Source organism: Manis pentadactyla, chromosome 7 (genome assembly GCF_030020395.1).
Source record: "Manis pentadactyla isolate mManPen7 chromosome 7, mManPen7.hap1, whole genome shotgun sequence".
Taxonomy (NCBI): domain Eukaryota; kingdom Metazoa; phylum Chordata; class Mammalia; order Pholidota; family Manidae; genus Manis; species Manis pentadactyla.
Genome location: NC_080025.1, coordinates 53941898 through 53955218, shown reverse-complemented (window position 1 = coordinate 53955218; position 13321 = coordinate 53941898). Strand labels below are relative to the sequence as shown.

The 13321-nt window shown below is 37.2% G+C and overlaps 1 protein-coding gene across 2 annotated transcripts in view; it reads right to left on the bottom strand.

Moving 5' to 3' along the window:
* VPS41 (VPS41 subunit of HOPS complex) overlaps nt 1-13321 on the bottom strand; it is a 187448-nt gene that overhangs the window by 135003 nt on the left and 39124 nt on the right. For both annotated transcript variants that reach the window (XM_036918927.2, XM_036918929.2), the window contains exons 3-4: nt 9852-9959; nt 4052-4129 (exon numbers count right to left, since the gene is read on the bottom strand). In XM_036918927.2, coding sequence (XP_036774822.1) covers nt 4052-4129; nt 9852-9959 — 186 coding nt within the window. The remainder of the gene's footprint in view (nt 1-4051; nt 4130-9851; nt 9960-13321) is intronic.

Below are 13321 nucleotides of genomic sequence, written 5' to 3'. Positions count from 1 at the left end.
ATAGGTATGTATATCCTCCTACCAAGGCACCAGGACAGCAAAGCCTTGTCATTTTCTATTTCTAGCTAAGAAAGAAAAACACATAAAGATAAACAGCAGAAATTTATGTTTGGTCAGAGGAGCTCTTTCCTCTCCCTCTTAGCACACTTAAATGAACAAAGATTTAAAACATACGGAATCATGCTCCAAAATAATTTGCTCATTGCTTCAAAGTAAGTACTCCTAATTAGTAAGCCTTAAATTAATATGCTTAAGGAAAGTGGAAGCTATTATGATTAATGGCATTATATAAGCATAAATACCATGTGGGAATTTAGAAGGAATTTGAGATCCTCTAAGGATTTTGAAATCGTATGTTACACACAGTGTAAGCAATTAAGACAGCCATTATTCACGAGAATGCAGCATGATCTATATTAAGGAAGGCAATTTTCTTAGCAACTGGAGCACTTGTATGAGAAAATAGGCCTATGTTCATTTTACTTAGTTAAGTCAAAGTGAACTTTATCAGTTAAGTCTGAATTAACATAAAATTTATCTAGAAATAATCTCTAAAAAAAACATAGCTAAAGCATTTTAATTAACATATAAGCTGAATATTCTTTCAAGTATATTGAAACCTGAATATTAATGTGTAAAACAATGTATTAGTGTTTTTCACTCCTGATCAACTGAACAGCAGTCATATAGAAGGTTGGATAGTACAAAATCCTCTCACTTTATATGTAATTGTAGAAGAATATACAGGAAAGGAATTATCTCAGTGGCATGATTCATTTATATATAAAGACCTGGGAACAGGACATCAACCTAGGAAATTTGCTGGTATTTTCAAGTAAGTGGAGGAAAGGGCTGCTTAACAGCAAAGGATAATGTGAGCTTTACTCGAGGTCAATCAGAGACACACACATATATAGGTATTTCTGTATGTGTGTATGTGTGACCATATACATTATTGAGGTGTAAAACTCACATAGAATAAAGTGCATGAATCTCAAGTATACAGCTCAGAGATTTTTACATATGCATACACCTGGGAGACCACCCAGATAGAGAACATTACCAGCACTGCAGGAGAGTCTCCCATACCCTCTCCTTGATCAAATAATTATTTGACATTTATCATCATAATTTAGTTTTACTTTTTCTTGGCCATCATATAAAAGGAATCATGCAACATCTATGCATTTGTGTCTAGCTTCTTTGACTGAACATTAAATCTGTGAAATTCATCTATGTTGTTAATGTATTGATAATAGTTTGTTTTTTTCAACTGCAAAGAAAACACCACAATTTACTTACCCATTCTACTACTGAAAAACATTTGGGTTGTTTCTAGTTCGGGGTTATTATGAATGAAGTCACTATAAAACTCTTCTTTATGTCTTTTTGTGGACATAAGCACTGCATCCATTCTCCTCAAATATGTATCTAGGAGTGGAACTACAGGCCAAATAGTAAATCTCCTGAAATATTAATGGGAAGACAAATATCTTTCTTCAACATGCAGAATTTGTTTAGTTATTTCTTCCTTTATATCACATATATTTAAAGTAAAATTAGATAGTCACTAGTGCTTGTTTAGTTATTTCTTCCTTTATATCACATATATTTAAAGTAAAGTTAGACAGCCACTCATGCAAAGATTCCATCCCAGCTCAAATAGCACAATCACTTGGGAAACCTTTTTAAAATAGAGAATTTGATGTCCCCACCTTCTGCCAAACAAAATCAGTTAAGGGTTTTGAACTGCTGTTTTATGACTTTACCGACTAGAATCCAAAATTTGATGAATGGGTTGAAGAGATATTTCTTGGGAAAACAAAAAAATGTTATGCGAACATAGGTATTACTATTTTACCTAATTTTAATTTGCTTAAATTATTTTTACCTAGAAGTGAAAACTAAAAGTCAAGGGTATTTATTCATTAATCCTCAAAATTACCTGTTTCACTCTCACTGCATTTTTAATGAAGAATACAGTTCTTGATTCAGTATGGCAACTATTAAAGGAAAACTAGCAAACTCAAGTCATAACACTGTTTTTAGAATTGAGGAATGATACAGAAGAATTAAGAGGAATTCTACAGAGCCCCACAAAGCAATCCCATTATCTGAGACAGGAAAATAAAACAATAAGGGAAAAAAACTCAGAGATGTGAAGCAGAAGAGTAAAGCTCCGCTCAAAAGATGATGACAATCTGAAACTCATCACTTGAAACTCATATACCTGATATGGTAATGATCGTGAAGAAGGCAGGGCCTCATGAAAAAAAGACTACCAAATTCTTGGGTAAGGTAAACAAAAATAGCACCAAACCATTTTCCTCTCCTGCCAAAAAAATTTAAAAAGTGCAAAGCTACAGAGTACTTCATTTCAAAGACGTCATATAGGGAAGACTGAAAACAAGAACTGAACAAAGGTGTGGGCAAATTAGGGATAATGCCATAAATTACCTGGAAACGGGTGCAGAATATTCTTGACATAAAACTGACATCAGAGAAGATGTAACTAAAGCCTTGCACTAAGCAGACACAGGAATAAATGATTGAAGAAACACATGAATAAATTCCTACAGCAATTTTCTTGGTTTCCCTTTTGGTAATGGAACCAAAATGGTGTTCCATTACCATGAACCTTGGCAATCAAACACTGTAATTTCTATACAATACTTAAGTGATTTACTTAGAAGCCAAGTGTCACAGAATCCCTGAACTGGAGCAGGAAATTTCAGAGACCATACAAGCAAGCTTTTTGTTTTTTTAAAGAGTTCTCCCTGCACCAGCCACACACTTCAATGGATGGTAATTAAAAAATCAAATGCTCAGTCATCACGATGGGGTGTTCATTGTCCAGAAGGCTGATGAAGGAGAGTCAAAGCATATTCCTCTTGCTGAAGGGGATGCTGAAGCAAAACAGGAACCCACAGTTTGCTTGATGTATCAGTATAATTAGAGAGTGTAACTCCCTTCCTGGACTGTCCAAAGATTCTGCCATCACTCAGTGGTTCAGTTACTTTTAAGCAAACAAGCAACCCTTTTCCTTTCATACACAATGTGCCAGTTTTAGAAACTGTGGTCTCCTTTACAAACTACCCCAGTACCCTTTTCTTTGATGGATCTCTCAAGAAGTGTTGACACTTTCCTCAAAAAAGTAATATTTGCCGTCTAAAATGATCACCTTTTCCACTCCAAATGTTCACATTCACACAAATCATGGTTGCTCTTGATATTTTCGAGGTCTGTCTTAAACACCAAACTAAGCTTTAAATTCAACATTTCCCTCATCCTCGATGATTCCAAATCACAATTAAAAAATTGAAAAGTCAGGCTCTTTGCTGTCAATCAATATAATCTCCTTAGAGTCCAAGCATCAAAACATTCACATAAAATATTAGCTTTATATATTTAGAAGAGATAAACTAAACGAGAACAGTGATCAATCAATTTTCAATTACATCTGGCATCTGGAGAAGATGATGGGCCGTGTATTCACAATTGACGTTAGTCACCAAATGAGGGGGGTTCACACTTTCAGGATTCCACACCCTCCTCACCCCCCAAGTATGTAACTTGCACCATTATACACTTACTAAAAGCAGTATTTTTCCTTTTAATAACAAATCACCTAGACAGTCCACACTTGTTAAAATTTTGAAAAGAACACACACAGGAGTATTGTAAATACCCCCATTAAAAGCCAAATGGATGACTATAATCAACCAAAGAATTACAATTAAATGGATTTACAGAAACAGTATTTTAAAGAGTCTGATTTATAAAAGATATCCAGTCAAAATACATAATCAAAATATTTGTATTTGAATATATCAAAATATATATAATATAGACACACACACCTTTTTGTGTAAGTTTACCTTCAAAATTGTTAGCATATACCATAAAATTCAGTTATGCTTTAAACACTCTGATTTAATTGACAAATATCCTTTCTTTATGCTATTAAAACAAACTGCTAAAACTAGTATTTTTAATCACAAATTTTTAGCATGAAGTTCAGCTAATCAATTATTTTATACTGAATACTTACTACATCAAACTTCTGAGTGATGTTCCCCTGGACATCAAGTAAGTAAACCTTGCCATAATGTGTGCCCAGTGCCAAAAACTGTAAGAAGAACAGAGGGGTCAGTTTATTAATGTATCATTAATATACAATTAGTACCAAAAAACACTTTCAAAGTCAAGACTCTTCAATGCATAAGTGATCTGCACCCTTGGAAGATACTCATTCCTTGAAGAAGGCTTGTTTCCAGCTTCAGGGAAAACCAGAACAGGGCCTCCTTTATTGTGATAGTGCAAGCCAGCTGTCAGAATGATTCATGAGGACCGTCATCTACTGACAACTAATGGTGTGTATGCGGCCTGTGCACAACGCCTGGCAGACTGAGGCAGCAGATTAAAATGCAGCTGTGAAAGCATGCCCGGCCTACGCTTGAACTCAAAGTCAGAGAGACTGATTAAGCAACTTCCCTTAATTTATGGCAAATGTGTAAATCTGTGTGATCACTTAAGTTCAACATATATACACACATGCACAAACAATAAAGTCTTATTTTTCAGAAAGGAAAATGCATACCATATTGAGAGATGAAGAAACTCAGATGTCCTTAGTACTAGTCAGTTGGCATTAGAATGCCTCTATAAAAGTTAATGTAGACTACTGAGTAGTAAATGTTTATTATTCTAATGCAAAAGAAAATCCCTTTGTCACAAAGTAACTGCTGAGCTACATATTTATCTTCTGATATGCAATCAGTTCATAACTCTCATTGTTCCTTTAATTCTTTGAACTTTACCCTAAACAAACTTTTGGTTTGTTTAGGTAAACTTGCAACATGACATGAGACTTTTCTTCCTTTTTATGTCTCTAAGCATTACTCAAATAGTTGCAAATTCTCTGTATTTCATTGCATGTGAGCATGCTTCATTGCAACCTATAATGAAATGCTCAAATTTACAGGCACTACTAAGCATTTCAGTCGAGCAACACAATCTTTAAAAAATAACCTTACAAAAAGTCATGATTTGAAAGTATTTATCAAGATGGAATTGCTTAAAAATGAAACTGCAGTTCAAGCACTTAGAATATGAAGCTACATTAAAGAGAAGTCACAAAAAAGGGAAAGAAGGAGTTCATTAGAGATTCATCCCCTGCAATGCCTTTCACTCCTGCAAGGTTGCCTTTTTTGAGGAAGAAGAAAGTCCCCCGGGTAAAAAAATCAATACTGGTTAATAAAACATCAGGTGTGCAGACATAACTAGGTATGACGATTCCACAGTGCAGGTCTGCTCCAATGCACTGGCTGCCATGCCGATTACCCATCCAGGGCAGACAGCAAGCCCGCTGCAAACAGGAGACCTGGGCCTGGACAGGGAGAGCCAAGAGTAATTCTAGGGGGAAATTAGCCTGAATATTTAAACCCAACCGGATGTTGCCTCCAGAGCACAAGAACATTCTAATCAGAACTAAGATAACTCACATGATTGTATTTTCTCTCCACAGTGACACTCTGACAATATTTGAATAAAAAACTAAAAACAAACCACTCTCCCTTCATTTTGAGGCTTTCCATGGGAAAAGAATGAGTCCTAAGAGCTCACTGCACCCCAAGTACTCAACGGTATTGATTCTCCTCACAAATACTGCATTTAGACTGTTAGAAAACTGAGGGGGCTTGGGTACTTAAAATGCTTTAATACTGGGTCATTCTCATATACCTCTGTGAAGGTCATTCTTGAACTGTTGATATTTTGTTATCAATGCTTTAAAGGTTCTATGCAGGATACTTTACCCAAATATTAATTCCTTCCCTTTTTTTCTTTGTTCTTTCAAAGTTACTAGCTTCAATCATTTGATATTTAAGATAGAAAGGAAACACAAAATAATTGTTTTGATTTTACAGTTTTAACCTAAAACTATAGTTACTTCAGGACACTTGGGGAAAAAAATGCAGTGATTTATATGATCAGCTACCCTTTGTTTACAAAATCATTTTATCATTTACCTTAGATAAGTGGCTGGTGCTCCCTTTTAAAAATGAATAACTTCATGCACTCTTAAAAAATAGTTTGATAAGCCAACTGTGTAGACCTTAAAAAATTATCAAAGTTACTAATGGGTCATGCTTAGATTTGCTAATGCTTTCAGCTACTTAAAATACAAAAAAAAAAGCAAAATCAGACACAAATCCTTTAAATGTGACTCTTCCCAGTCACTAAAAGCCTTGAGCTTTTTAACTATTACATGTTTTTTCTTAACCTGAGAGTGCTTAAGATCCAGGAGGGGTAAAGGATAAATATATTAATTAGCTCCCTTCATGTTTAATTAGAGAAGCTAGACTCATTTCATAAGCTATCGGATTGGGCATCCAGTCCTTCTGAACCTCCCCCAAGTGTAACCACTTTTACTTTGAATGACTGGACCTTTTGTAAGTAAGCAAGGAGAAGATGTAATAAGTAGTCCTTTGGATACCACAAAGGAAACAAGGAGCACAGTTCAAATGTGGTCAGCTACATTTTGAATAGTGTTTTACATTATTCAGGGCATTAGGGCAAAATGTGCCTTTAATTACACATGATTAAATAAGCCCTGGGGGAAACAGTCTATGAGTGGCAGAGTTAGGGCCAGAATTAAGAGCTAAAGTACTCTCTGGTGGGTCAGAAACAAGGGCCTCAGATGAAGAGGGCATGCTCTAGAAGTTAGCATTGACTACAGTTCCTGCTGTCAGACTCCTTGGCCAAGCTGGTTTAAGTATGGTGTGAGTAAGTTTGACCTCTAAGCAGGCAAACTTTGTTCTCCATTTCATCTATTCAAAGCTCCTTCAACAAACACACGAGATGCACCAATAATATGCTTAGACAATAAGCAAATGTGACTTAAAAGGGTGATGGTATGAGAATGAAGGTGGATATAAAAAAACTGATTAATTAAAATCAATTGAAAGACTATGCTTAAAACAGAAATATCTCTAAGACCCTATGGAATGTCAGAGCTGAACTGGGAAGGAGTTAACAGAGATTCACCCATTCCGGTACTGAGGCAGGTGGGCAGACTTGTGGTAAAGACCATGTTAGCTAGAGTGGAAACTACTTCCCCAAAGGCATGGAGTCACAAAACAAGCAGGACTAAGTCAAGAAATTACAAGTTGCTTTATGTGGCAGGAGCACCCAGTTCCTGCCCAGGGGAGGAGACAGGCAATGAAGCTGCAAAGGTTGGTTAATAGTAGGCATTTGAATATTTATGGAGAGATGAAAGGTAGGAAACTAGAAGGAGGTAGAGGGAGCCCAAACCATGAAGACACCAGGAAGCCAATAAGAATTCTAGGAAGGATTATATGGCCAGATTTGAATTTCTAGAAGATTAGTGAAAAGAAGTGTTATGCATGGACCAGAGTGAAAACAAATCTCAACGAAAACAGATTTGTTCACAGTGTGTGTGCATTAGTTCCAGGGAGAAATGACAAGTGCCTGAACTAAATACAAGAAAAGGCGCTTGGGGTGGGGGTAGATTCAAGCAGGTGAGATGGAGGTGGAATCCAGGCAGAAGAGGTGCTGTGAGTAAACACAGCCAAGCATTGCTGCCAGGGCACCAAGCTTACAGCAGAAAGCAGGAGACATAAGGCCAAGTACACAAGAGGCAAGACCTCAGAGGGGCTTACATACCACAGTAAGGAGCTCAGACTTTATTTAGTAGATGATGAAAATCATACAAGGGTTTTAAAATCTGCATTTTTCAAGAGATCATTCTGGTTACAGGGAAAAGAAGATGAGCTCTTTATGGATATGCTGAGTTCCAGATAAAAACAGAAGAAAAGGTAAAATTATTTAAGAGGCACCTGGATAAATAAGCACACCTGTCTAGGGAGCATCAGTGTGTAGGTGGTCATAGAAATTGTGAAATTTAAAATCAAGAAAAGTACAAATTAAGAAGAAAGGTGGTCAATGGACCAAATCCTGGAAAAACTAATGTGTAAGGGAAAGGTAAAAAAAAAAATGAAGGTAAAGAGCAAAAGAAGGAATAATAGAAATGATCAAGAAAATAATGAAAGAATGATATAATGATAAAGAAATTTTTAGAAGAAAGGTGAGATCCACAGTTTTGAAAGCAGCAAAATGTCCATGAACAGGGAAAGGGATGGGCAAGCTATGGTACACCCACACAATGGAATACTGCTGGGTCAGCAATAAAGAGGAATGGCGTACACATCCTGGGTACCTCAAAAGCATTATGCTACATAAAAGAAGTCAGACACAAGAGACCAGACAACTTATTATTCCATTTATATGAAATATCCCACTTAGGCAAATCTGCAGAGACAGAAAGATTAGTGGTCACCTGGGGCTACGGCTAGGTCTGTTCCATGATAGCAGGTATTACTAGGAGAAAAGGAAATGTGATGAGGTGAAGAAAAAAGTGGATGAAAAGATCTTTGAGCAGGAAGAATTACTCCAGTGGGAAAGGATGGGCACAGATTCAAAGGAGTTGGACATGGGGTCAGGAATGGAGACCGATCATGCTTGAGAGACTCTGTTTTCTTAATTAGACAGAAATGACTCCATCCTCTGAGAGTGAAATACAGTGGTTGAGAAGGCAGATTGAGGACTGAAGGAGCTGATGAAGGACAAATAAGTAACAGCATTTTTAGTGGCTTGATGGACACAACAAAGGAAAGAGATGTAAGAGAACTGCAGATGCTGGTGGAATTAGGATAGTTAACATTTTGATAGAGACCAAAAATAAAAGGAAAACAAAGGATGGATTAGAGATCAGGGCTCCACAAAGTCACAGAACAGAGTCAGTGGGAAAAATTAACACAAAAGTTTGAGAGCATGGCCTTGGTATGGTGGTAGAGAGATGAACAAGGCAGAGGTGAGGGACACTGGCAGGCAGGTTGAAGAACGACAAGGTTGATTGTTAGTGAATGAAGAAAGTGACAAGGAGATTAGGAGACGGCAGCAATGGGAGGGGCACATGGTGCTGCCAAATAGCACGTGCCTCAAAGGAGTGGGCTTCCAGCAGAACAAGAGAGAGCAAACGTTCTATTACCATGTTGAGTAAATACAGGAATCTGTTCACAAAGGAGTGAAATACGAGTAAAAAGGAGGGTGAGGAGGAAGAGGAAGAGGCAACACTGCTGGTAACACAGGATAAAGCTAGGAGGTAGACCATGGATGGGCATTTGCTTTTGTGGAGAGACGAAGGCTCCCCACACAGGGCTCATGGGGAAGAAGAGAGCAATGGCTGAAACTGCCTGGCCTCCAACACTCCACTTAGGACACAATTTGCTTGGTCCAAGAATAGGTTGAGTAAGGGTGCTGTACAGTACTCAGCCTGGACTCAGAAAGTTGGTAGGGGCTTTGGAACAGCAAAGACCCAAAGGTGGAATATAGCAATCCATTCATATGGTATATACACGATAATCTGGGGGCCTTTCTACAGATTATTAATGCCTCTAACATAATATCTTCTATTCTTATGAAAGCACTGAGCTCCACACTACTTCTACTCTTAATACTTTCCAGCTCTATTACTTAAGATTTGAGGAATTAAATGACAGAGTTTGCAAGAACCACTTGCAATTAATCTTTCACATCCATCATCATCTAAATTATACTTGCTACACTCTTGGAATGTGGTGTGGGCCTGATACATATATATAATATTTTTGGGGTTTGTTTTGACTTTTTGTTGGTGACGAAGAGGAGTGGAGTGGCAGGGAGACACAATTACTGTAAAAAAACTCCACTAAAGTGTCAAGATTTCCATATATAAACAAATTTACATTAGCAACAGCTTACAGAGGAATCCTCCACAATAGCTACCTTACCTTGTCATGGACAGTCATGCAGCTAGCTGCATCCTTCTGAAGGATTTCCGTCACCCCATTGGAAAGCCTTTCATACTTCAGTTTGGGTTCCTCTTCACTCTCTTCTTCCTGCATGGAAAAAAACAGAGAAAATGAGGGCTGTCCTGGACTTACTTGAAATAGTCAAAGACTGTCAAAACACATTTATTAAAACACATTTATTTTAACAACCCATTTGTTGTGTTATTAACACATGTACCAGAGATGGTTCCCTCAATGATTATAGACAGCTGTGGCTAGAGGTTAAGATCTGCATGATTCATTCTTCCAATTCAGTATATCAACTGCTACAACTTCACTGGTAGAATGACTTCAAAAACTGAAAATAGGACTAGACCTACCTACCTACTGTTGACAGTAATCAACTCTGGCATGTTAGAGTACATAGTCACAGAACTGGCCCACTATGCAGACATATGCCAATAAGAGCTGTGTGGGCATATACTTGTGTGACTGCATGGATGTAAAACATAGGAATATAATAAAACTCCAAAACATGAATTTTATATTTCAAGATTATAAATATTTTTATCAGATTTGAGAATATCTCATTTTAGTTAGAAAAATAAAATTTAAAAAACTGAAGAAAGTTGGAAATCTTATATAAAGCAAAATATATCCTATCCTTCAGATAAAAGAGTGTAATATTTAAATAACTGATAAACCATGATCATTACTTATTTAGCTTATGTTAGAAAATATATTTACTCTCATAAATAAATCTATTAGGCATTAAAATTTTCTTAATTGTTTCATATGTATTATTACCAAGTTCACTGTTGATATAGCATCACATGGTATCCTTAATCTTCACAGTTACGGAATAAAGTTAGGAATCTACATTGACTATAATGGCTGTGAATTAATAAATCAAGGATAGTTATATGAAGTATTACAATGATTCAGAAAAATATTTTATTTGTAGTACAATCTTATGTAGTAAGATTATGTAATGAGAATATTTTCAGTATGTAATGAGAAACCAAAAAATGTGCATGTACTGACAACTGTGAAAAGATAAAGCTGGCCAAAATGTAAGTTCACAAAATAATCTACTCACTGACATTCCCTTTGAAAATAAGTATATATATAAGTGTACAGTCTTCACCTTCCAGCTGACATTTGAGTAGCCTGAAGCACATTAATGCTCTCACCCAGAATAACTAGAAAGGCTGAATGAAATATATGGCAACATCAGTCTAAAGCACCAATTAATGGGCTGTGAGGCAACCTGAACTAGAAGGGCTATAATTCCATGGTGGTGGAGAAACTATGGAGAGGTGAGCTGGCATTAGAGAGCCATTCTTCCTGGAGGTATTTACCAATTCTGGGTACAGGACCAGAGGCTCAAAACCCAAGCTCTGCTAGGGAACATGGTCACTGCTGAGGGTAGGGAAAACAGCAAATCTTTTGGTACTTGTGAGGATAAAGTGACAAAATTGGAGACTTAAACAGCTAAGATCCCAGTGGAAGAGAGAGGCAGAGAAGTGAGCTTGTTATACAGCCACTTTTTCCTGTAAGACAGCTTCCAATTTCCAAAGCTATATGTGGTGTGAGGCTAAAAGACTAAACAGAACACCTCAAAAAAATGAAAACCAGCTGCCTTGATGTGCTGAGAAGCATTTGAGTTCAGGAGCCATCAGCAAATGAGGTCCTGGTGAATACCAAAGACTCTCAATTGGAACTCCTGGTCCCCAGGGGACATGAAAAATAATTTACCAAAATCTTTGACTCCATTCATCCCCAGCCTGCAAAGGTACGTAATTCCCAAACCGACTGTCCAGTAAAGGAAAGGGTGACTCCTTGGAGTAAGAAAACTGACAGGGCCTCTACAATTTTTCACTTACAATACAGAAAATTCAGTAAAAAATTGCTATGTATGCCATAAGACTGTACCAAATGACTAAAAATCAAGGAGAAAAAAAGACCATAAATACAGATACATGGGTGCCCTAGAGTTAAAAGGGCTTTACTATATCTATGACTACTAGGTTTAAAAAAAAAACAGAGAAGAGAAAATAGATGAAAAGACAGATTTTTCAACAGGGAACTATATTCTGTAAAAAAGAATAAATGAAAATCCTAGAACTGAAAAATGTAACTGAAATTAAGAACTCAATAGATGGTTTAACAGGAGACTGGCAAAGAAGAAGACAGGATTATTGAAATGGAAAACTTAAAAAAAAAAAAAAGCCCAGAGAAGACAAAAATGGTGGAAAATAAAGATGGAGAATGTATGAGCTACATGGGACACACTGAGAAGAGCTAACAGATTTTAATTACTATACCCAAAGGATAAGGAACATGGGAAGCGGGGAAAGCAGGAGCAATGTTTAAAGAGGTAACAACATAAAATTTTGTAAAACTGATCAGACATCAAGAAGCTCTGCAGTCCCAAGCGGGACAGATCTGAAGAAAATCACATCTAGGCACATCACAGTGAAAAGAAAATTGAGTGAAAGAAAAATGACTTGTAGAGGAATAGGTGCTGGGCCTATTGAAGATTATAAGGCTGATAGGACACACCAGGCAGAGGCTGCAAACTCAAATGCCTACAGAAGTCTACCTCTGGGGCAAAGAAGCGCATCTACACAAGGAAAGGGGCTAATTTCTGCATAAATGGGAAGGATAAGCTGTATCAAACATCATGTCATAGATTTAACATCAGATATTTCATTCTGATGTAGAAAAAAAGCATTGTGGAGAGTTAAATATAATTATCCTGTTTTACAGATTTGTAGTAAGACTAATGATCACACATTTTACGTATTTCCTCAAGACACACACCCAAAACCAAAATTCAAATTCAGTTATGAATGTTCTACTGCCAATGCCTTGTTTAACACACACCGCCCCCATCTCCTATGAAAATGATGCTACAAAGCACAACAGACGCCTCCACAACTTTTATGCCTACAAATAACTATGCACTCTATGATCAGTGGGAAATGTTTTTAAATGTGCATTAGTTATCTCCTGTGGCATAACATATTATGCCAAAATGTACTGACTTGAAACAAGAAAAATGTAGTATTTTGCAGTTTCTATCAGTAATACAGGAGTGGCTTGGCTGGGTGGCTCAGGTCTCTCATGCAATTGCAGGCAATCTGTCAGCTGAGGCTGCAACATCTGAAGGCTTGACTGTTACAGTATCTGCTTCCACAATGGCTCACTCAAATGGTTAGCAAGTTGATGCCAGCTTTTGGAGAGAGGCTTCAGTTCCTTGCCTCAGGGATCTCTCCTCAGAGTCACTTGACTGTCCTTAGGACAGAATGAGTATTCCAAAAGAAAGCAAAGTGGAAACCCCAATGTTACATGTGACCTGGCCTCAGAAGTTGCACACTGACACTAGTACAATAGTCTGTTGGTCATACAGGTCAGCCATGATTCACTGTGGGCAGGGAGGACACACAGGTGGAAATATGAGGATC